Here is a 25,982-nt window from a genome sequence, read left to right on the forward strand (position 1 = left end):
GAGCAAATATTTTAAGGAGAAGCTGAATTTAGAAAAAAATTTGTGAATATATAACAAACATAATAGTGAAGAGGTATACAGATTTGAAAAATATTATCTTTACCTTATTTCTGAAACTATAAAGTAATAAAAAGTAAATGAAACAATATATATAGACCTACAGTCATTGTTTGTGAAAAGTTGAAATTGTAAACATCAGAAATCATACCAAAATCCACAGAATAATTGATGAAAATGAAATTGTCAAAATGAAAAGCTAGAATTTTGATAAGTCAAATTCAGGAAGGAAAAAAACATAAAGTACTTATAACATTGTTGGACCTAGAAGATATTATGTTATTAATCAATGAAATAAGTCAGACAGAGAAAGATGCATGGTATATGATTTCACTTATACATGGAATCTGAAAACCAAAACACAGGATCAAGCAAACAGAACACAGAAACAGTCATAGACACAGAGAACAGATGGTTGCCGGAAGGGGAAACCATCAAGGGGATGAGTGAAATGGGTGAAGGAAGTTAGTACAAACTTCTAGTTATAAAATAAATAACAGGGATGAAATGTACAGCGTGAGGAATATAGTTAATAATTATGTTATATCTTTATACAGTGACAGACGGTAACTAGACTTATCATAGTGATCAATTTCTAATGTATAGAAATGTCAGATCATTATGTTGTGCACCAAGAACTAACATAGTGTTGTAGGTCAATTATACTTCAAAAACAAACTAACAAGCAAGTTCATAGAAAGAGGGATCAGATTTGTGGTTACCAGAGGGGAGAAAGCAAGGAGGTGGTTGAAGATACAAATTTTCTAATTATAAGGTAAATAGGTACTAGGAGTGTGATGTATAACATGAAGAATGTAATTAACACACCTGTATATTCTATATAAAAGTTACTAGGAGAGTAAATATGAAGAGCTCTCATCACAGGAAAAAAATTTTTTTTTCTTTTCTTTTGTTATCTATATGTAATGATGGATGTTCACTAAACCTATTGTGGTAATCATTTCATGATATAAGTCAAATCATCTTGCTGTACATCTTTAAACTTATATAGTGCTGTATTTCAATTATAGCTCAATAAAAGTGGAAGAAAAAAAATAAAATCAATTGAAGCTGCAAAATCTATGCAAATAATTTTATACATAATTTCTTTTTCTTTTTAAATTATTTAAAATGCATATTATCTCTAAAAGTCCCAAAAGTGCCTTTGTACTTAATTTAAGTAGTAAAATATTCATTTCTGCACTAGCTTAGTATTGTCAAAAAATGTCTTTTCTGATCAAGAACAAAAGTGCTAAGACTATTTTTCTTATTTCTTTAATACTTTTGCCTAAAACTCAAATTAATAAATCAGGATTTTTTTTTTAATGAGAGGGATATCAGACACTTCTGGGATTTAAAAGATCTCTATTTTTACTTTAGATCTGCCACCAAAAAGCCATGTGACACTCTTAAAGGTACTTAATAGCTTGGTAGAAGGAGTGTATTTAGAAATATGCTTTTGGCAGTAAGAAACAGAATTCTGAAAAAGTGGCTTTTTAAGTAATAGGTACCTTGTTGTCCATGACAAAGCCTTGAAATAAGCAGTTCCAGAGTTGGTTTCAGTGGCTTAATGATTTTACCAAAAGCTTTTTCAATTTTTCTACGTGCTATTCCCAGCATGTTGGTTCTCATCCTTGGGTTTGTTGCCTCATGGTTTCATAGTGTCTGCCACAACTCCAGACCTCACATTTTCATTCAAACATGAGAAAAAGAGGAGAAAGAGGGACAGGGGAAGTTCTCATGCCTCTCTCCCTCTTTTTAAATCAAGGGGAAATTTTTTTCTTAGGATCTCCCTCAGAATCTTTTCCTGCTCTTTCTGTTCTAGTAACCAGAACTGACTCATATGCTTATGTCTTAGCTGCAGAGGAGGTTTGCCTAGAAACTCTTTGGCATTTCCAGTTTCTGATGCAGGCTGATATCGCTGGCAAGGAAGAAAGAGAAAGGAAATGACAGTTTCCTGGGAAACCAGCCATGGCTACCTTGGCAGATTATTTTCAAAGGTCTTTATCTGCTAAAGTTCAAATTCTATGACATCTTAGTCACAGGGTTGTTTCTGTATTATACATCAGTCAGCATATCAACACTCTAAGGCCAGATCTATCTAAAAGTACATGAATATTTAGAAAGCCCAATGTGGCAAGTTATAATTTTTTCATCAAATAATAGGAAGAAATAATGAGCCTGTGTGTGTGTGTGCATGTGTGTGTATGTATGTGAAAAGGGTCTCATAAAACACAGAGGGTCCCTACTCAGTTTAAAAATAGCTTTGCCTGAGTGTTTTCCAGTAACATTTGAAACCTCTTCATGAGCATACAGTGTAGGTTGCAGCATATTCTAGTGCAGATGAACATCATAGTTGACTATATTTCCCATAACCTCTTGATTGGACTGCTTCAGTGCAAGTTAGGAGCTTCAGTTCCTCCAGTGTGGTCATCCACAGGGATAATTGTAGTTTCTGCTCATATGTCACCGTCCCTCCAGAAAGAGTTCAAAAAGTGTGGTACAATTTTTTCTTTGTTGCATTGTCATGAGTTAGGAATGCACAAAAATTTTTGGTCAGTGGGAAAATTCATGTTCAGAGTGAATGAATTATTGGTTCTGGTCATAAACCCAAGAAGACTAGAGAGAGAGAAATGAAATTCAGCCTTCTCCTCAATCTAATTAGAGCAGTGCAGAAATTGTCTTATATCTAGTTGTTGTTCACAAGGTGCTATTTTACACTTCACTGGAGAAGTTTATCTTACTATATGAACTAGAGGTCATCTTCAGAAGTTACCTGTGAGTTTATTTCTTCATACAGAATATTTTTTCATGCTATGCATTAAATTAGAGATATGTAGTTATAGGAAAGAAAAATTTTTCAATATGACATCAAGAAATCAGCTTAAACTTTTAAATGTTGAATATTTAAAAGGAAAAAATATTTCCCAAAGACACACTGAAAATATGTGACAGTCTGATATAAATTATATATTTTAAATATTTTTCTAATAATTTAAATACTATAAGGAGAAATATCTTAATTAGAAGCTCTCGCAAATTGATTAATTTGAATTAAAAATTAAGTCTTCTCAATATTCTCCGACAAATAGATGTTTTGTGAGGTTACATGTCCTTCTGGGACATCCAAGGAGTCAGTTTAGCTTTTTGTTGCCCTTCCTAGGAGGAAATTGAATGGATATAATGGAGAGTACATAAATATTGTAACTGTAACATTGGCTTAAGATTTAGCAATAATCAAGGAAGAATTTTTTAAATTTTTATTGGAATATAGTTGATTTACAGTGTTGTGTATTATCAGGTATACAGCATAGTGAATCAGTCATACATAAGCATATATCCATTATTTTTTGAAGATTCTATTCCCGTATAGGCCATTAAGGGAGAATTTTTATAGAAAATATTTTATCATAGAAATTATGTTATTGGATACTAGATTTTACATTTTTTCTGGTGTGTAAAGATAATGAATGTACATTTCTTCAAAATAAATGAGGTATGCCAGTGTTGCATTTTTAAAGAATATCAATTCCTGGGCCTTCTTGTCCTCAGTACATGTGTCATAAGAAATTATTTATCTCAAAATGTATAATATAAGGTTCATCTAAAGAAAGATTGTGAACAAGAGAAGGATCCAATAGTGTGGTAGAATTGGCATGTCCAAAGTATAAAATGCAAATGTCCATTTAACAGAGGAGATGGATTAGGTAAACTGGAAAGATAGTATATTCTTTCCCTAAGTTCCAATGAGAAACATCAGACAGTAGGAACTGAGGGGAGTTTTCCTATCCTTGTGACATGAATAGCCACTAATTAGAGAGTGTCTGAGAACATTTGAAAGACAAGTTAAAAGCTGAAATGAATAAACCCATGCCAAAAATTTGCAGAATCTTGCAAGAGTCAGCAAACCCAAGTTACTGAACTGGGAATTTATGGAGAAACAAAAATCCTGCCAAATTAATGTGGCTTCAGAAGTAATTGTACACTTAAATAGATAAAACCTCTGAATCTGATAAAAAGCAAATCACAGATTATAACAATTTTATCAAAGTGACAGATGTACCAAGATATTGCATTATTTCCCATAATTGCTCTAACTGGAATCTTTTACCAGACTTGCAATCGGATAAATGCTATAAAGTAATAGCATTCTAGTAAGTATTTAATTTTCATAAGTGCAACCAAATGACACTATTAAGAACAAATGCTCCTAGATTCCAGTAACATGTACCCTAAGAATAAGAATTTCAAATAGTATATAAATATAGTTATCTAGTGGCAATTATCTAATAATAAATATTTCCAGTCCTTAATTTATCTGTTATATCAAGTTTTGAAGACTTAGATATTTCTTAGGGACCAGGCTTATATCATAAACACATGGAGCTATCTAGACTGATGTAGACCAGGGGTTGGAAAATTATGGCTTATGTTCCAAACTTGGTGACCCCTTTTTTATAAATAAAACTTTACTGGAAAACAATCCTCTCTATTTGTTAACATGTCATATATGGCATTAAACTACAGTGGCAGAATTGAGTAATTGAGACAGAGACATTATGGCCCACAGAACATAAAACACTTCTTATCCAGCCTTAAATAGAGAAACGTTTGTTGACCCCTGGCATAGACTACAGTCAGCTTTAGAGCATATACTTTTCTTAAAAACATTCGTATTTAAACAATGGTCAAGCCAAATAATTCAGGCCAGATTTAGATGACTAGCCACTGCTGGAAAAAGAGATCCTGTGTTAGCCCTGACACTAACTTTCCGTGTGACCTTAAACAAGTCACCAAGTCTCCTCTACAGAGGAGAAGGGAACATTCCTTTTTCCGGAGGTTGCAGTTCATAAGGCCAAGTGGCAAAAATCAACATGGTCTTTTAAAGAAGAATGTGAAAGTCAAACCAGGAGAACATGTCTAAAATAGTAATAAATGCAAGGAGAGCCTGAAGTGAATATTGGGAGCTGAGAGGCAGAGCCTAATTGGTCAGAGTTTCAAGCAGACAAATGAGGATGATTTGATCAAATTTAAATCCTGTACTCATGATAGGAAAACACACAGGCTTGTGTTTTCATGCAGTAAGTATATGTCTATGATTTTATGAACTACTATGGAGAACACAATTTTTGCCATCTGCAAAAAATCACTTAAAGTGTCCTCCTAGTCTAAGAAATGTCCTGTAGAAAAGAGAAATGTTTCTGATCATATATATGGGAAATAGTAAAAATTAATCTGTTAAATAATCATAATAAATATTTGTGTATTTTATGAGAAATCTTGCTGATTAGAAACCTATTTGACAATTTTTAAGCAAGCTTTGCCAAAACGTACTGGCTATCTGCGGAGAAGGCAACGGCAAGCCACTCCAGTACTCTCGCCTAGAAAATCCCATGGATGGAGGAGCCTGGTAGGCTGCAGTCCATGGGGTCGCTAAGGGTCAGACACGACTGAGCGACTTCACTTTCACTTTTCACTTTCACACATTGGAGAAGGAAATGGCAACCCACTCCAGTGTTCTTGCCTGGAGAATCCCAGGGACAGGGGAGCCTGGTGAGCTTCCGTCTATGGGGTCACACAGAGTCGGACATGACTGAAGTGACTTAGCAGCAGCAGCAGCAACTGGCCATCTGAATTTTTTTTTAAATGATGCAACACATAAGTCCTTAGGAAAACTTGAGGAAACTCTGACCTCAATAATTTCTTAAAATATTTCCAATTCTGAAATTCTTCCCTAAGTTTTTCAGTACCTAACTCTTAAAGACCACCTACCATATGCCAGGCACTATTTATGTGCTTTAACTTATTAACTTATTTTAATCATCAGAATAACCCTATAATGTAACGATTCTTATGATCATTCCCATATTACAGATGAGAAGCAAAGATATTCTTCTTGGTTTAAAGTCAAACAGCTAGTGAGAGGTAGAATTGGGGTTTAAACCCAGGTTGTCTGAATTGATTCTAAGTCCTAAACTGCTTTCCTTTTAGCCTTTTGTTGCTATATTTGAGATATAAAAAAAAACAAAAATGAAAAACTCACCTAAATATTTCACTTAGTATTTTTTATTATTTAGAATTTTTAAAACCTGCTAGTTGAAATGTCAGGAGTAAACTTAACACAAGATATAGATATTCAGCTTCAACATTATGCATAATTCTTAATAAGTAAGCTAATGTATATTCATTACAATATTCATTAAATCAGGTCTATTAGGATATCTCTTTGGCAACTGTTAATTAATTATAGATGCCTGGTAAAAATTGAATGGTTTTTCTTTGTAAATATTTCTAGAATTCAAACATCTCACTGGTAAGGAATCATTCACTCATGCTCACTAAACAAACACTGACTGAGAAGCTGTTTGTATGACTTGACAATTTACTTGCTGTCCTGAAGCTTGAATCAGGCAGGAGGGAAATAATTAGGAAGTAAACAAAAAGTATTTTAATTTTCAGTGTTAAATATTAAAATAAAAATGTTAAATACTTTGAGTGGTAAGTGTTAAGAAAATGAAACAGGGCAATATACAAATTGAAGATGGGAGGGGAGATTTAATTTGGGGATATGAGGAGGAAACATATGAGCTGAGTTCAAAAGGAGCCAGCTTTGCAAAGATTTATGGGTAGAATGTTACAGGCAGGAGAAGTAGCAATGATAAAAGTAACAGTCATGGATATTTTACACATTTCTACCACTTTTGCATATATAATATGAACACAGGTTGGTAAACATCATTTAACACAATTGAGTACCAATTTCATTAGAACTTGCTCATTAAGAACGTCAGATAACTAGGTGAACATTACAAATGAATCTGAATTATCAGCAGGTTACTTCGTTGAGACAAGTGATGATGAAATTGTCAGCATAACTGATGGAGAATGTGACCCAAACTGTAACCAAGTCCTGACGTTTTCTCCCTGACCTATGGTTGTGATCATGCCATCTAGACCAGTCATTTGTAAGGGGAAGTCGTACCAGTTAGACTCCTGTGTGGAGACAGGGAAATAGGCCCCAGACCCACATGTGTTTACCATAAGGACAAAGGTATACTATACTCCCATTTCTTCTTCTGTAATCTGAGACCTAATTACACTGTTAGAAAATGCAATCCTGTTATAAGAATTCTTCTTATCATCCTCCTCTGCTTAACTGTTCTTCATAGCACTTACAACCTTCTAGTATATTATTTTATTTTACTTAATCATTTTATTTATTGGCATTATCATCTGCACTGGAAGTAGAGTCCTTTCAAGGAGTAATTTTTCTTTCTTTTCATACAGTGCTATTCCCCAGACCCCAGAAGACTCTCTAGCACATAATAATCTTTCAAAAATAGTTTCTGAGTAGAGAAAGAGTACACAGATTTTTTATTTTTTTTTTGCATTTCTGAGTGCCTGAAAGAGTCTGAATTACAGTAGTATTTAATTTGCTGCTCATAAAACCCTATAAGGTAATGGCTACATGAATTTTAAAGATGAAGGAACTAAATTGTTTTAAGATTTGAGTCAACAATGCCTCCAGAGTTTCTGTATATAGTCAAGACTTGAGGATAGCATTCTGGTAAGTGGGGAGATAAAAAATTTGAAAATCAGAAGAATGCTACAACCTCTTCCTATGTTGTTTGTTATACTTGAAAATGGCTTGATAAATACTGATTATGTATGTAATGCTCATGAGTACTTCTAATCTTTGGGACCAACTCTTGCCCAAGGTTTACAGTTATTCAAAGCTGTAACATCATCAAGCCATTATGCTTAGGAAATAATGATTACAAAAGTTAGGAGTAGGGGATTTTAGTACAAGCAGCTATGTATAAAATAAGCTACCAGGGTATATAGTACATCTCAAGGAATATAACCAATATTTTATAATATCTATAAATAAACTACAACCTTTAAAAATTGTGAATAACAACCTTGTCCATCTGAAACTTACATGATATTTTAAATTGACTATACCTGAATAAAAATAAAAAAGTTTGTCTATAACAGAAATTCATTTAAGAAAGTAAAAATTGACAAGATTGATGATGAAATTGTGGCCATACTGTGGAATTTTAAAATCACGAAGAGCTGTGTTTATCCATTGGTTCCCAAACCTGTGTGGATTATTAAAAATATGGATGTTAGAGCCTCAACTGGTACCTTGTATTGGTACAGATATTTAACAAGCTTCCCAGACTTTCATTAAGCAGTCAGGCCTGTACTCCATCCACAGACTGGCATTTGGAAACATGGTAAGCTACTAAAGGTTTTCAGGCAACAGTTTGAACATGTTCCTGTATACTTGAAATTTACTTCTCCCTGAAAAATACCCCCATATCTGTGCATAATATACTCAGATAAATCTGACAAGAAGGTGGCTGAAACGTCTTTTGGAGCAATCTGTCATACACTGCCTCACAATATTATTTTTCTCTATCTGTTATAGGTCAATGCACAAACTGGCCCAGTTGGAAAGACTTGACCTAGGCAATAATGAATTCAGTGAACTGGTAAGTGAATACATTTTCTAAACTTGACCAATATACACCAGGATATTATTTCTGTTGCTCTTTGTAACCCCAGGTATTAAATCAAGTGCACGTTTACATTTGCTAAATATAAAAAAAAATAAAATCTGAAATTAAAGTGATTATCTAGCTATATAGTAAACTACAGGTAACTGAATAATATTAGGATTAACTTTTTTTAAAAGGGTAGAATAAATAGATAGGCAGATGCAATTTGTCAGTTTTGAGCACCAGCTATGTAGCAGGCACCATGTTCAGTGTGTTACATATGTTGCCTCATTTAATCCTGATTTGCCATGGTACCATATTAACTTTATAGAAACAAGCTGAAAGTGGTCACTGATTTACATATCTTTTATATGGTTGAACAGGACTTTCCTCATAGCTCAGTTGGTAAAGAATCTGCCTGCAATGCAGGAGACCCCAGTTCGATGCCTGGGTCATAAGACCACTGGAGAAGGGATAGGCTACCCACTCCAGTATTCTTGGGCTTCCCTTGTGGCTCAGCTGGTAAAGAATCCACCTGCAATGTGGGAGACCTGGGTTCCATCCCAGGATTGGGAAGGAAATTCCTTGGAGAAGGGAAAGGCTACCCAAGCCAGTTTCTGGCCTGGAGTCAAGACATCCTGGATTCCATGGCCTGGATTCCAGACATCCTGGGATGTGAAGTTAAGTGGGCCTTAGGAAGCATCACTATGAACAAAACTAGTAGAGGTGATGGAATTCAACCTGAGCTCTTTCAAATCCTCAAGATGATGCTATGAAAGTGCTGCACTCAATATGCCAGCAAATCTAGAAAAATCAGCAGTGGCCACAGGTCTTGAAAAGTTAAGTTTTCATTCCAATCCCAAAGAAAGGCAATGCCAAAGAATATTCAAACTACTGCACAATTGCAGTCATCTCACATGCTAGCAAAGTAATGCTCAAAATTCTCCAAGCCAGGCTTCAACGTTATGTGAACCATGAACTTCCAGATGTTTAAGCTGGATTTAGAAAAGGGAGAGGAACCAGAGAAGAAATTGCCAACATCTGTTGGACCATGCAAAAAGCAAGAGAGTTCCAGAAAAACATCTAATTTTGCTTTATTGACTATGCCAAAGCCTTTGACTGTGTTCAGTTCGGTTCGGTTCAGACACTCAGTCATATCCAACTCTTTGCAACCCTTGAACTGCACCATGTCAGACCTCCCTGTCCATCACCAACTCCCGGAGTCCACCCAAACCCATGTCCATTGTGTCAGTGATGCCATCCTCTGTTGTCCCCTTCTCCTCCTGCCCTCAATCTTTCCCAGCATCAGGGTCTTTTCAAATGTGTCAGCTCTTTGCATCAGGTGGCCAAAGTATTAGAGTTTCAGCTTCAACATCAGTCCCTCCAGTGAACACCCAGGACTGATCTCCTTTAGGATGGACGGGTTGGATCTCCTTGCAGTCCACGGGACTCAAGATCCTCTCCAACAAAACAGTTCAGAAGCATCAATTCTTCGGTGCTCAGCTTTCTTTATGGTCCAACTCTCACATACATACATGACTACTGGAAAAACCATAGCCTTGACTAGACGGACCTTTGTTGGCAAAGTAATGTCTCTGCTTCGTAATATGCTATCTAGGTTGGTCATAACTTTCCTTCCAAGGATCAAGCGTCTTTTAATTTCATGGCTGCAATCAGCATCCGCAGTGATTTTGGAGCGCAGACAAAAAAGTCAGCCACTGTTTCCACTCTTTCCCCATATATTTGCCATGAAGTGATGGGACTGGATGCCATGATCTTTGTTTTCTGAATGTTGAGCTTTAAGACAACCTTTTCACTCTCGTCTTTCATTTTCATCAAGAGGCTCTTTAGTTCTTCTTCACTTTCTGCCATAAGGGTGGTGTCATCTGCATATCCGAGGTTATTGATATTTCTCCTGGCAATCTCGATTCCAGCTTGTGCTTCTACCAGCCCAGTGTTTCTCATGATGTACTCTGCATATAAGTAAATAAGTAGGGTGACAATATACAGCTTTGACGTACTCCTTTTCCTGTTTGGAACCAGTCTGTTGTTCCATGTCCAGTTCTAACTGTTGATTCCTAACCTGTATACAGGTTTCTCAATGGGCAGGTCAGGTGGTCTGGTATTCCCATCTCTTTCAGAATTTTCCACAGTTTATTGTGATTCAAAGGGTTAAGCATAGTCAATAAAGCAGAAATAGATATTTTTCTGGAACTCTCTTGCTTTCTCCATGATCCAGGAGATGTTGGCAATTTGATCTCTGGTGCCTCTGCCTTTTCTAAAACCTGCTTGAACATCTGGAATTTCACGGTTCACATATTGCTGAAGCCTGGCTTGGAGAATTTTGAGCATGACTTTACTAGTGTGTGAGATGAGTGCAATTGTGAGGTAGTTTGATCATTCTTTGGCATTGCCTTTCTTTGGGATTGGAATGAAAACTGACCTTTTCCAGTCCTGTGGCCACTGCTGAGTTTTCCAAATTTGTTGACATATTGAGTGCAGCACTTTCACAGCATCATCTTTTAGGGTTTGAAATAGCTCAATTGGAATTCCATCACCTCCACTAGCTTTGTTTGTAGTGATGGTTCCTATGGCCCACCTGACTTCACATTCCAGGATATCCGGCTCTAGGTGAGTGTGAGTGATCACACGTTTGTGATTATCTGGGTTGTGAAGATCTTTTTTGTACAGTTTTCTGTGTATTCTTGCCACCCCTTCTTAATATCTTCTGCTTCTGTTAGATCCATACCATTTCTGTCCTTTATTGAGCCCATCTTTACATGAAATTTTCCCTTGGTATCTCTAATTTTTATGAAGAGATCTCTGGTCTTTCCCATTCTGTTGTTTTCCTCTATTTCTTTGCATTGATTGCTGAGGAAGGCTTTCTTATCTCTCCTTGCTATTCTTTGGAACTCTGCATTCAAATGGGTATATCTTTCCTTTTCTCCTTTGCCTTTTCCTTCCCTTCTTTTCACAGCTATTTGTAAGGCCTCCTCAGACAGCCATTCTGCTTTTTTACATTTCTTTTTCTTGGGGATGGTCTTGATCCCTGTCTCCTGTATGATGTCTCGAACCTCCATCCATAATTCATCAGGCACTCTGTCTATCAGATCTAGTCCATTAAATCTATTTCTCATTCCACAATATAGTCAAAAGAAATTTGATTTAGGTCATACCTGAATGATCTAGTGGCTTTCCCCACTTTCTTCAATTTAATTCTGAATTTGCCAATGAGGAGTTCATGATCTGAGCCAAAGTCTGCTCCTGGTCTTGTGTTTGCTGACTGTATAGAGTTTCTCCATTTTTGGCTGCAAAGGATATAATCAATCTGATTTTGGTGTTGACCTTCTGGTGATGTCCATGTGTAGAGTTTTCTCTTGTGTTGTTGGAAGAGGGTGTTTGTTATGACCAGTGCATTCTCTTGGCAGAACTCTGTTAGCCTTTGCGCTGCTTAATTCTGTACTCCAAGGCCAAATTTGCCTGTTACTCCAGATGTTTCTTGACTTCCTACTTCTGCATTCCAGTCCCCTATAATGAAGAGGACATCATTTTTGGGTGTTATTTCTAAAAGGTCTTGTAAGTCTTCATAGATCCATAGAACTTCAGCTTCTTCAGCGTTACTGATTGGGGCATAGACTTGGATTACGTGATATTGAATGGTTTGCCTTGGAAACAAACATAGATTATTCTGTCGTTTTTGATATTACATTCAAGTACTGCATTTTGGACTCTTTTGTTGACTTTTATGGCTACTCCATTTCTTCTAAGGGATTCCTGCCCACAGTAGTATTTATAATGGTCATCAGAGTTAAATTCACCCATTCCAGTCCATCTTAGTTTGCTGATTCCTAGAATGTTTATGATCACTCTTGCCATCTCCTGTTTGACCACTTTCAATTTACCTTGATTCATGGATCTAACATTCCAGGTTCCTATGCAATGTTGTTTACAGCATCGAATCTTGCTCTTATCACCAGTCACATCCACAACTGGGTGTTGTTTTTGCTTTGGCTCCATCCCTTCATTCTTTCTGGAGTTATTTCTCCACTGATCTCCAGTAGCATATTTGACTGTGTGGATCACAACAAACTGTGGAAAATTCTTCAAGAGATGGAAATACCAGACCACCTGACCTGCCTCCTGAGAAATCTCTATGCAGGTCAAGAAGCAGCAGTTAGAACTGGACATGGAACAACAGACTGGTTCCAAATAGCGAAAGGAGTTCTATTGTCACCCTGCTTATTTAACTTATAAGCAGAATACGTCATCCGAAATGCTGGGCTGGATGAAGCACAAGCTGGAATCAAGATTGCTGGGAGCAACATCAATAACCTCAGATATGCAGATAACACCACCCTCATGGCAGAAAGTGTAAAAGAACTAAAGAGCCTCTTGATGAAAGTGAAAGAGAAGAGTGAAAAAGTTGGCTTAAAACTCAACATTGAGAAAACTAAGATCATGACATCTGATCCCATCATTTCTAATAGATAGGGAAACAATGGAAAGAGTGACAGATTTTATTTTGGGGGGCTCCAAAATCACTATGGATGGTGACTGCAACCATGAAATTAAAAGACACTCCTTGGAAGAAAAGTTATGACCAACGTAGTCAGCATGTTAAAAAGCAGAGACGTTACTTTGCCAACAAAGGTCCTTATAGTCAAGGCTATGGTTTTTCCAGTAGTCATGTATGGATGTGAGAGTTGGACTATAAAGAAAGCTGGGTGCCAAAGAATTGATGCTTTTGAACTGTTGGAGAAGACCCTTGAGATTCCCTTGGACTGCAAGGAGATCCAACCAGTCCATCCTATAGGAGATCAGTCCTGGGTGTTCATTGGAAGGACTGATGTTGAAGCTGAACCTCCAATACTTTGGCCAGCTGATGCGAAGAGCTGGCTCATTTGAAAAGACCCTGATGCTGGAAATAATTGAAGGTGAGAGAAGGGAATGACAGAGGATGAGATGGCCGGATGGCATCATCAACTCAATGGACATGAGTTTGGGTAAACTCTGGGGTTGGTGATGGACAGGGAGGCCTGGCGTGCTGCAGTCCATGGGGTCGCAAAGAGTCAGACACGACTGAGCAACTGAACTAAACTGGACTGAACTTTGACCATAACTTATTTGGGCATTATTCCAGCCTTTATCCAGTTTATTGAGGCTAAAAACTGACTTTTATTCCTCTGTGATTAGAAGTTTAATCTTATTTTAGAAGTTACATGGTCCCTTTAGGTTGTGTTTGTCTTTCTTGCAGAGAAATGCTCTGTCATCTCTTGCCTTTCTCTGCATGTCTCCTTAAGATGGAATTTGGGTGAGTGCAAAGGAATGTACATGTCTTTCTAACTTGAGGGAAAGAGACTCTCTGGCCTCAGACTGGTTTTCAGAAATGTTGGCCTCTGCGGCTGATGTCTGCCGCTGATACTACCTTCTATGCCCAGTCTGCAGTTCTGAACCTGCAGTCAGTTTTTTGGGCTCAGGCGGTAACCCCCTGGTAGCGTTGGCCACCTCCCTCCTGCTGAAGGTGCCATCACTGTCATTGCATGTGCGTGTGTGAGTCCCTGCCCTGTCTTCCCTCCAGTACCATGTTTGGCAGTCTGTCCCTGAGTTCTGTTGTGAAGGAATCCTCTCCAGTCACAATACAACTAGTGGCCCTAAACCAAGTCTACAGGCTCGGAGAATCCATATGACATGCAAACTGAAAACGGTCAGATAAAAAATAAATTTCAGAGCTTCCTTTGCCTGCTACAATGCACTGCCAAGCTTGCTCTGCTTTGGATGCACCTAACATTGTTATTGGAGAAGGCAATGGCACCCCACTCTAGTACTCTTGACTGGAAAATCCCATGGACGGAGGAGCCTGGTAGGCTGCAGTCCATGGGGTCACTACAAGTCAGACACGACTGAATGACTTCACTTTCACTTTTCACGTTCATGCATTGGAGAAGGCAATGACAACCCACTCCAGTGTTCTTGCCTGGAGAATCCCAGGGATGGGGGAGCCTGATGGGCTGCCGTCTATGGGGTCACACAGAGTCAGATACGACTGAAGTGACTTAGCAGCCACAGCAGCAGCAGCAACTTTGTTATAGGGCAGCTGGCAAGGTGGCCTTAACACATATGTCAAGAGGACCTGGTACCTAGTATAACACACCTCTGGTATTTTTAAGGGAAGTGTTTATTAATTTAAGTAGAGAGAATGGTAATGGTAGTGCATAACAGTAGCAAAACTAGTTTATACTAGTTTTAAATTAGTTTTTAAGAAAGTAGGTTCTGCCCATGACATATAACTTAGCCTAGTAGTTGAAAGAACATGTACAATGGATTCAGATGACTGAGGTTTAACTTTCATCACTGGTTAGCTGGGTACCTATAGGTCTGTAACTTGCTCTCTATCCTCAGCTTCCTCTTCAATAAAATAAGGGTATCAAGCCTATCACATAGACTTTTTGAGAGAATTTCATGTGAGAGAATCTATAATAAACAATGTGTGTTTCAAATGAATTTCAGTTCTGTCCAGTATAGCATTTTGCCAGCCTTTTGTATGGATACTTTGTGAACCAATGTTTTACCATAAATATTTGCATCAACAAAGATGAATAAGACATGTTTTTTATTTTTTGAAATTAAGCTTACTAAAAGTAAATGTTAAATACATATATTTTACCTTCTGCTTTATGATGTCTAAGAAATCATCTGAGCAAAAAGATCTTTTACTTTTGAACTCCCAATATTCCCACTTGTCATAAAGTAGGTCTCTTAAACATTTTATTTTGCATTTGTGCTGGGGTACTTTATTTGATAATACTCAGTTATTTGGCGGGGTAGGGGGATGGGAGTATCACCTAGAACTTCATATCGCTAATATTATTTACTTTTAGTCAAATATTTGACTTTCATTAATCATACATGTGGGAGTAGCTGTTGTTTCTCTGACAGTAACAATTTTTAATGTGAAATTAAGAGAATTTGCTCTGATAAGAGACCTCTAGAAGCAATATCACATGGAGGAAAAGGAATTAAATTCCACTCTGTAGCTAAACACCGACACATAGAAGATTATTAGATGATTCATTTTGTGACACAGTAAAGATGTGGAGGGATGGCAGTAAGTAAAAAAAGAAAGAATGGGAAAGCCTAATGAAGAGAACAGATGTCTGCTTGCTAGAGAAGCAATGTACATATCCTGCATAAGGTTTGAACTAGAAGTGCCTACTTATGGATGCTTTTGTAGTAATAAAAGATTCTACACAAAAGAAATTATGCTTCTAATAGCAGTAAACTCTAGAAGATTCTGGACACAGTTCTGAAACATAATAGATTTCTAAAGCTTCTTTTTCCCAAAGATATCTTTTACAGCTTTTTAATCAATATAAAAATTAAATAAATGTTCATTTAAAAATTGATAAAAGTATAAAAATGATAATATAAGTAATCTGTGATTTCATCCACTTGTGTAATCATTATTAATAGTTTTGTTATATCTTTTTCCCCTCTCCCAATTTCTTTTTTATGAGATCAAATGAATATTACTTGGGGCCTGATCAGAAATGGTACACTGTTAGGTTGATGTGTGGAGTTGGATAGTATCAATCCTTAAACCCTTTGGTATACCCTAGGTAGTACAGTCTTCACACTGTCACAATAATTAATAACATATTAATGTCAAACAACGGTCAAGGATGCTAAAACAGATTAAGTGATTATCATGGGGCCCAGAAGCTGTATGGTAGTATATTTCAGGAATATAGAGATTTATCCCATAAACTAAGAATTGTTACTGCTTCTGAACTGGTAGAGGGAATAATGAAGCCCTCAAAGTAAATCACCATCAGCAAGAATACTGACAAATGGACCAGACTGAATAGCAGAGCCTGGAGGAGACAGGATGGCTTCAGTAACAGTGTGAGGTCATGGCTGACCATCCCTCAAATCTAGCTCCAGCTTCCTGCTCCTTCACTTCCTTTCTTCACCTGACTCTGCCTTACAAAGGAGAGACTGAGACACACAGGAAAATGTCAGTAGAGCCCTCGACAGCTCTGCTATGAGAACCTTCATCAAAAGAGTTAGTCATAAGAAGCAAAATAGAAAGCTTTTTGCCAACCAGAAAGAGAAATTTGTTCGGCTCAGAGGAGGCTAACAGCAGACTGGAAAAGGGTCTGTGTGTAGCTTAGAGTTCAGGAATTAAAATGTGGCAGGCAGCAGCCTGGGTGACAAACCACTGACCACAAAGTGGCAAAGGACAGTGGGAGATGAACATAGAGATTACAGTGGGCATTGAAGTAGCATCTCCTATTATGTGAAAGTTTCTCTTCTTTTGGCCCACCACTCTGCGCCCCCACCCACCACCACAAGGGACTCCTACAAGGAATACTTGGGAAAGAGGATCTTGATATGGGAGGTCAGATCCAAACAGGATGGAGGGCAGAGAAATGAACTTTGAAATTTTACTGTAACTGTGACATATATATTTTTTATGTTTTATAGAGAGAGATATTTCTATTTACTATATTGAAATGATAGTATATACTCTATTTCTGTATTCAGTCATGATTATCAAATTGAAACAACTAGGGTCTTTATAGATATTATCATGAGCTTTCTCTGCAGCTGAATTAGGAAGACTGTTAAATAATAGCCATGAAACAAATAGTGAATTAAAACTTAAATTTAAGAGAAAATTATAAAATTAAAGAAGCTTAAAATTTTATTATATCAAATTTTATAGGTTTAAAATAATATATGTCATATATGTTTAAGTTAGAAAACAGAATAAAATATATCCTTGTGAACCTATCACTATATTCTTATGAACTAGAAAATCACCAGTTCTGAATTTTATTTCACATTCCATACATTTGCATATATTTACAACATTATATTGTTTCACTTGGCTTGTTCTCAAGCTTTCTAAAAATATGACTATACTACAACTTTATTTACCCTTTATTTTTTCATGTACAATCATTTTTGTTACTTCTTTTAGCTTTTTATTTTGTATTGGAGCATAGTTGATTAACAATGTTGTGTTAGTTTCTCTCTGGTGCCTCAGCAGTAAAGAATCTGCCCACCGCGCAGGAGACCAACCTGCAATGCAGGAGACATAGGTTCAGTCCCCCGGCTGGGGAAGATCCCGTGGAGAAGGAAATGGCAACCCACTCCAATATTCTTGCCTGGGAAATCCCAGGGACAGAAAATCCTGGCAGGCTACAGTCCATGGGGCTGCATGAATCAGACACGACTTGGTGACTAAACCACCATCATACAGCAAAGTGATTCAGTTACTCATATGCATGTATCTATTCTTGTTCAAATTCTTTTCCCATTTAAGTTGTTACATAACACAGAGCAGAGTTCCCTGTGCTATACAGTAGGTCCTTGTTAGTAATCCATTATGTTGCTGTGATGAATATTTTTATAAATACACATGTACAAGAGTTGATGTAAGACATATGTTTACAAGTGAAATTTCTTGGTCCTGGATTGTGCATATACTCAATTTAAAAAATAGTTTTAGTTTTTTCGTTTCAAAACAGTTTTACTTATTCACCAGCAATGTGTAAGAGTTCCCAAGCTTTGTATCTTCTTCTATACATGACTGTCAGATTTTGTTACTTTTGCTTCTTATTATGATATTAATTTGCATATCTCTGATTTCTAATGTGATTAAAATTTTTCCCTAAGTTAGTGGTAGTTTGTGTTTCCTCTTCTGTGAAATGCCTGTTTATATATTCTTGGGCCATCTTCTGTTAGTTGTCTTTTTCTTGTAGATATCCAGGGATCTTTTATATATTCTAGATATTAATCCTTTGTTGGTTATGTGTACTACAGATATCTCCCCTGAGTCTCTGCAGGGTCATTTTATTTTCTTCATAATATCTTTTGATGACCAGAAGTTCTTAACTGAAACATAATAAAATGTATAATTTTTATGTCTAGAATATCCTGTATCTTACTTAAGAAGTACTTGGTTCCTCGAAATCAAATAGATCTTTTTATGTTTTCTTCTTTTAAAAATAAGGATTTCATTATTCATAGTCAAATTTATTTCCACCCAGGCTTAATGTTTTATATTGCATACATTTTTTCTTAACAGATATTGAATTTCTCAAACAACATTTACTTAGTTATTCTTTACACCTGACTATGAAATCCTATTAATAAAATATGATTTCTATACATTAATATGTTACTTTCTTCATTGATCGCTCTTACTATCTTGGTGCTAAATCCAATTACTATCTTGGTGCTAAATCCAATGTCTTAATTAGCACAAACAATAAATTTTTGATATCTGATAAGACAAGTGTCTCCAACTTAGGCACTTGGACATTTTAGGTACTTGAATTTTAGAAAAAGTTTTTCAGGTTTCTCAAAAGGGAAAAAAACATTATCAGAATCTGATTAGAAATGGATTCTATAAATCAATTTTGATTGGACTAAAAATAGAAAATTGATATTTTATGATACTGAATTTTTATGCATCAACATGACACACCTCCACTTGTCTATTTTTGTATCATTCAGTATAATTTTGTAGTTTTTTTTAAAAAGTTTCTATATATTTCTAATTAGTTTACTCCTTTGTGCCTTATTTTTTTGTTGTAGTTATAAATGCACTTTAGAAAATATATATAGTCTCCAAGTATTTTGTTGCAGCCTGTAGTAATCCACTTGATTCTTGCATTTTTACTTATATCTAGGTACTTGCCAAACTCTTTTAATAATATGAATAATTTGTAGATTCTTTAGGGATTTCTAAAGTGATTTCTGATTTGTCTGTGGATTTCTTTAGTGATGGTTTAGTCACTAATCTGAATAGTTGACTAGAAGAAAGTGTCATTGATTCTTGATTTTAATTGAAATACATTTGATGTTTATTATTAAAATTGCTCTTTAACATTAGTTTTAGATAGATACTTTTTATTAGGTTCAAACATATCTTCCTATTTCTAAGAGAATTTATTATAAGGCTTTGCCAAACTCTATAAAATGCTGTTTCTGAATTTATTCAAATAATATTGTTTCTTCTTTAAACTGTTAATGCCATAAATTACATAGAATTTCTAGTGAAAACCACCTTTGCATCTCTGAAATACATCCAACATGATCATGACTTTCTGTATAAACTATATTCAGTTCAATCTTGAGAATTTTTTTTACATCTATGCTCATGCATGAGGTTGGTATACATTATTCTTGTGTACTTTATCTGTGGGTTCATTTTTTTCACCCATTTTGGAAGATTAACAGTCTTTATCTTCTCAAATATTGCCTTTTATCTTTATCTTCTGTCTCTTCTGCTAAAATCTGGATTAAATACGTATATGAGTGATTTTGAAGTAAGTGATTTTGAATAAACATTTTATTAACTATTTTGTAAGCTTTTTTCCTGGAAAAGTAATCAGATAAAGGGTAATTCTAAAATATGCATTTCATGTCCTTAAAAAAAGTCTTTCTGTATCATGCATTGAACCTGGACTGGCAATTCATTTCACATATGATAATATACATGTTTCAATGCCGTTCTTCCAAATCATCCCACCCTCACCCTCTCCCACAGAGTCCAAAAGACTGTTCTGTATATCTGTGTCTCTTTTTCTGTCTCGTATACAGGGTTATCGTTATCATCTTTCTCAATTCAATATATATGCATTAGTATACTGTATTGGCGTTTTTCTTTCTGGCCTACTTCACTCTGTATAATAGGCTCCAGTTTCATCCACCTCATTAGAACTGACTCAAATGTATTAGTTTTAATTGCTGAGTAATTCTCCATTGTGTATATATACCGCAGCTTTCTTATCCATTCGTCTGCAGATGGACATCTAGGTTACTTCCATGTCCTGGCTATTATAAACAGCAAAACCAATACAATAATGTAAAAAAATAATAATAAAATAATAATATTTTAAATTTTTTTAAAAATAAATTTACAAAAAAGAAAGTCTTTTTGGCTCTGTACCTAAAATTAGCCAGTATTCATTCTCTAGAGTTTAAGGCATAACAATGAAATCATTTTAAGAGTATGTTCAACTCTTTGAGCAGTTTAATGTACCAGTTAGTGACAGAGATAGCTCTAAACTACAGGTGATTCAAATTCTGGATACAAGAACAAAACATGCATTTTAAAAAACAAAACACCTAAATAACAGCAATAAAAATATTTATAGTGTAAAAAAAATTTTTTTAATTAAGAAAAAGATGTATTGCTTTTAAAGATTCAGAGGATTCATCAGGAAATAATAGCGTTGTTTGCATTGTTTTAACTATCTAATATTTGAAGCAGTATGTCAAGTAGTCTTTATAGATTTCATAAATTCAGCCATCCATAGACTGTATTAGGGCTTCCCCGGTAGATCAGATGGTAAAGAATATGACTGTAATGTAAGAGACAGTGTTCAGTCCCTGGGTCGGGAAGATCCCCTGGAGAAGGGAATGGCAACCCACTCCAGTATTCTTGCCTAGAGAATTCCATGGACAGAGGAGCCTGGTAGGCTACAATCCATGGGATCACAAAGAGTCAGACATGACTTAGCAACTAAACAACAACAGTAGACTGTAGTAGAATATTTATAATATATAAAACTTCTTTATGGAAAAGCAAAAATAGTCTGCACTTTACAAGTCACTATTTTAAATACTTAGTAAGGCTATAGATCACAACAAACAAGAATTTCTAGTCTCAATATTCAAACTGAATTTGTTTCTGTTGACTTTTTTCACTTTATTTCATGGAATCAAACAAAACTTCCAAATGGATAAATCAAGTGAAGAATGGAAACACTCTGAGCAAAATAATGTAGAAGAAATGCCAATAGTTTTATAGACCGTTTGGCTTTATAAATAATATGAATGTGTTTTCATAGAAGTTTGAGGCAGCTGAATGCTGTTTTAACTTGTAATTTAAATTGATTAGAATTTAATTAAGCTTTACCTTAATGGCCATGAGTTTACCTCCATAGTTTGCCCAAGGTATGCTCATTTTTAATTACCTAGGATGCGTGTATACATGAGACAAGCATTATATTTACATATCCAGCAATTTCTTTTATAGATAATTACAGCATAGGTTTTCCACATGCCATATCATGCAAACTCACTTCAGGTATGTCCAACTCTTCAGGACCCTATGGACTGTAGCCCACTAGGCTTCTCTGTCCATGGGAGATTCTCCAGGCAAGGAGAGGACAGAGTTGCCATGCCCTCCCCCAGGGAATCTTCCAAACTCAGGGATCAAACTGGCATCTCACATCTCCGATTGTGGCAGGCAGGTTCTTTACTAGTGCCTTGGGAAGTCCCAGATTTGCCACACCTACTAATAAAATTTTGCTAATTATTCCTCAAGTAAAACTTATAAGAAAGAAAAAAGTAATAAAAATACGATTTGTCATCATATAACCAGTCATCCCATTTTCAGGGAAAAATATTTAAAACATCCTAGTTATTAACTCTTCCATTTCCTATATTTGTAAAATGATTGATGCCATAGATTTTGTGTGTGTATACACATCTAAATTTATATATATCACAGACATTGCTAGAGTTTATTAATATATCAAGAGAAAGTTGAGAAATGTAACTTAAGTTTTAAAATTATTAGAGGCACATCAGTTTCTATACCAGTAAAGGTTCAAACAGGGGATGGAAACTATATCAAGCATTTAACAAAGAAAGTTTAATATAAACAATGGGCAATTATATTAGAAAACTGAAGGACAGAAGGGAGGCTCTGAAGGAACAGAGATGTAATAACTCTAGGAAGCAGCTGCCACCTCTAATAGAGGGGACAAATGGAAAACAATAGTCTAAGGAATTATGAAAACTTAAAGCTGAGACTCAGGCATATAAAGTGGGGCACCAGTGAGCTGGTGCTGATGTCTTCAAGGGGCTAATAAGGCTGGTTCTAGTTGTATGGAAAAACTGCAAGCTGCCAACAGTTGCTGTTACTGAATGTTAGTGTCATTGCAGGGAGCAGTGTTGCTGTTGAGATGCTAACTGTCCAGCCATTAAGTTAAAGGAGCAAGTAAGTCCCTTCTTCCTCCTCTAGCCTCCCAGTCTGTCTCCAGTATAACCAGTTGCCAGTGCCTGATGCAGAGCCACCTGTCAAAAAAAAAATTTAACTCAGAATTTCACTTCATGTCTGAACGTAATTATGGAGTTTTTCTCAATAGGAGGATCAAACTTGGGTGTCCATTTTTATAAGTGCAACATCTGTTGATCTAGAACTTTAAGGAGCAATCTACAATGTTGTACATACAAACCTCAGTTCTTTAATTTTAAACTTTCTTTTTCCTGACAATAAAATAAGTTATCTTTGCCTCTGTTTTCAGAGGAAGAAGCTTTTCCCTCATTGCCATTTCTTATTACTGCAATAAGACTGGGCACTATAAATGAAATTAATTAGCACTATTTGTTGTTGTTCAGTCGCTAAGTCCTGTCCAACTCTTTGAGACTCTATGAACTGTAGCACACAAGGCTTCCCTATCCTTTGCTATCTCCTGGAGTTCGCTCAAACTCAAGTCCACTGAGTCAGTGATACCATCCAACCATTTCATCCTCTATCACCCTCTTCTTCTTTTGCCTTCAGTTTTTCCCAGCATCAGGGTTATTTCCAATGAGTTGGCTCTTTGCATCAGGCGGTCAAAGTATTGCAGCTTCAGTCCTTCCAATGAATATTCAGGGTTTCCTTTCGGATTGACTGGTTTGATCTCCTTGCTGTCCAAGGGACTCTCAGGAGTCTTCTCCAACACCACAGTTCAAAAGCATCAATTCTTCAACACTCAGCTTTCATTATGGTCCAACTCTCACATCCATACATGACTACTGGAAAAACCATAGCTTTTACTTTATGGACATTTGTCAGCAAAGTAATGTCTCTGCTTTTTAATATGCTGTCTAGGTTTGTCATAGCTTTTCTTCCAAGAAACAAACATCACTTAATTTCATGTCTGCAGTCACCATCTGCAGTGATTTTGAAGCCCAAGAAAATAAAGTTTGTCACTGTTTCCATTGTTTCCCCGTCTATTTGCCATGAAGTGATGGGACCAGATGCCATGATCTTAGTTTTTTTAATATTGAGTTTTAAGCCATCTTCTTCACTCTCCTCATTTAGCTTCATCAGGAGGCTCTTTAGTTCCTCTTTGCTTTCTGCCATTAGAGTGGTATCATCTGCATATCTAAGGTTGTTGATAGCTCTGTTTTCCTTTCCATAAATAATTTTTTCTGAGTAGCATATATCTAAGTATAATCGAGTGTCCTGGTGATTCTGTCAGTGGTTTCAGCCAGAGAGTTAAAGAAAAGAAAAAAATGCTCTCTGACTGAACCAAGAAAAATTATGTGAAAAAAGACTACAAATTTATAGTCAACACTTTACCAAAAAATAGGAGTATTGTGCAATTATGTAATAAACCCACAAGAATATTCTTGAGTTGTGAATAGCGATTTCAAATAACCCAAAAACTAACTAAAACTATACTTAAAATAATTAAATGCAAAATGCCATCTTCTACGTTTGTGCAATGCATATCATATCGGGTTGTATTTTCTGAAATTTAATCAAAAATTTATTTGATTTCAACCTTCACAACAAACTGAAACTAGAAGACAATGAAAATACTAATGAGAAATCTAAAGAACGAAGAGTAGAAAGAGAGTATGTGTGTGGTCGTGTGGGTCTGGGTGTGTGTGTATACATGTCTGGAGAGTATAATTAGATAAGGTGGCCAGGGAAGCTTTACACAGAAGGTGACGTTTTAGTAAAAAACCTAAAGAAGATGAGGGAATGAATCATGCTAATATCTGGGTGTATGATCATTCTAGACAGGGGAACAGGAAGTATAAACACCTGAGATGAAAGCAAGCCTGACTTGTGGACAGCAGGAAGACTAGAAGGCCTGGAGCAGGGTAAGTGAGAAGAGTAGGTGATGAGTTAATTGAGGGAATTTGAAGGTAGATACACAAGGAGAGGTGGAATCCTGGAAGACATTTCAAGGCTTTTACTGTGAGTAAAGTAGAAGCCCTTTGGAAGGTTTTGAATAAGTAGAACCCATGGTCCAATTTATATTCTCATGTAATATTATGTTACATTAGGTTACAATATGTTACATTAATTACACTGCATTATATCACACCATGAACTCCTTATTGCCAAATTCAGACTTAAATTGAAGAAAGTAGGGAAAACCACTAGACCATTCAGATATGACCTAAATCAAATCCCTTATGAGCATACAATGGAAGTGAGAAATAGATTTAAGGGACTAGATCTGATAGATAGAGTGCTTGATGAACTCTGGATGGAGGTTTGTGACATTGTACAGGAGACAGGGACCAAGACCATCCCCATGGGAAAGAAATGCAAAAAAGCAAAATGGCTGTCTGAGGAGGCCTTACAAATAGCTGTGAAAAGAGGAGAAGCGAAAAGCAAAGAAGAAAAGGAAAGATATAAGCATCTGAATGCAGAGTTCCAAAGAATAGCAAGGAGAGATAAGAAAGCTTTCTTCAGCGATCAATGCAAAGAAATAGAGGAAAAACAACAGAATAGGAAAGACAAGAGATCTCTTCAAGAAAATTAGAGATACCAAGGGAACATTTCATGCAAAGATGAGCTCAATAAAGGACAGAAATGGTATGGACCTAACTGAAGCAAAAGATATTAAGAAGAGGTGGCAAGAATACACAGAAGAACTGTACAAAAAAGATCTTCACGACCAAGATAATCACGATGGCGTAATCACTGACCTAGAGCCAGACATCTTGGAATGTGAAGTCAAGTGGGCCTTAGAAAGCACCACTACGAATAAAGCTAGTGGAGGTGATGGAATTTCAGTTGAGCTATTTCAAATCCTGAAAGATGATGCTGTGAAAGTGCTACACTCAATATGCCAGCAAATTTGGAAAACTCAGCAGTGGCCACAGGACTGGAAAAGTTCAGTCTTCATTCCAATCCCAAAGAAAAGCAATGCCAAAGAATGCTCAAAATACCACACAAGTGCACTCATCTCACACGCTAGTAAAGTCATGCTCAAAATTCTCCAAGCCAGGCTTCAGCAATATGTGAACCGTGAACTCCCAGATGTTCAAGCAGGTTTTAGAAAAGGCAGAGGCACCAGAGATCAAATTGCCAACATCTGCTGGATCATGGAGAAAGCAAGAGAGTTCCAGAAAAACATCTGTTTCTGCTTCATTGACTATGCCAAAGCCTTTGACTGTGTGGATCACAATAAACTGTGGAAAATTCTGAAAGAGATGGGAATACCAGACCACCTGACCTGCCTCTTGAGAAACCTGTATGCAGGTCAGGAAGCAACAGTTAGAACTGGACATGGAATAACAGACTGGTTCCAAATAGGAAAAGCAGCACATCAAGCTGTATATTGTCACCCTGCTTATTTAACTTATATGCAGAGTACATCATGA

General features: G+C 36.3%; 1 protein-coding gene across 4 annotated transcripts in view; it reads left to right on the top strand.

Moving 5' to 3' along the window:
- LRRC7 (leucine rich repeat containing 7) overlaps nt 1-25,982 on the top strand; it is a 503,703-nt gene that overhangs the window by 281,549 nt on the left and 196,172 nt on the right. For all 4 annotated transcript variants that reach the window (XM_055402285.2, XM_088834863.1, XM_088834861.1 and 1 more), the window contains one exon: nt 8,495-8,558. In XM_055402285.2, the coding sequence (XP_055258260.2) occupies nt 8,495-8,558 (64 nt within the window). The remainder of the gene's footprint in view (nt 1-8,494; nt 8,559-25,982) is intronic.

Source organism: Moschus berezovskii, chromosome 4 (assembly GCF_049115385.1).
Source record: "Moschus berezovskii isolate FMDL1 chromosome 4, NW_MosBer_1.0, whole genome shotgun sequence".
NCBI classification, from domain to species: domain Eukaryota; kingdom Metazoa; phylum Chordata; class Mammalia; order Artiodactyla; family Moschidae; genus Moschus; species Moschus berezovskii.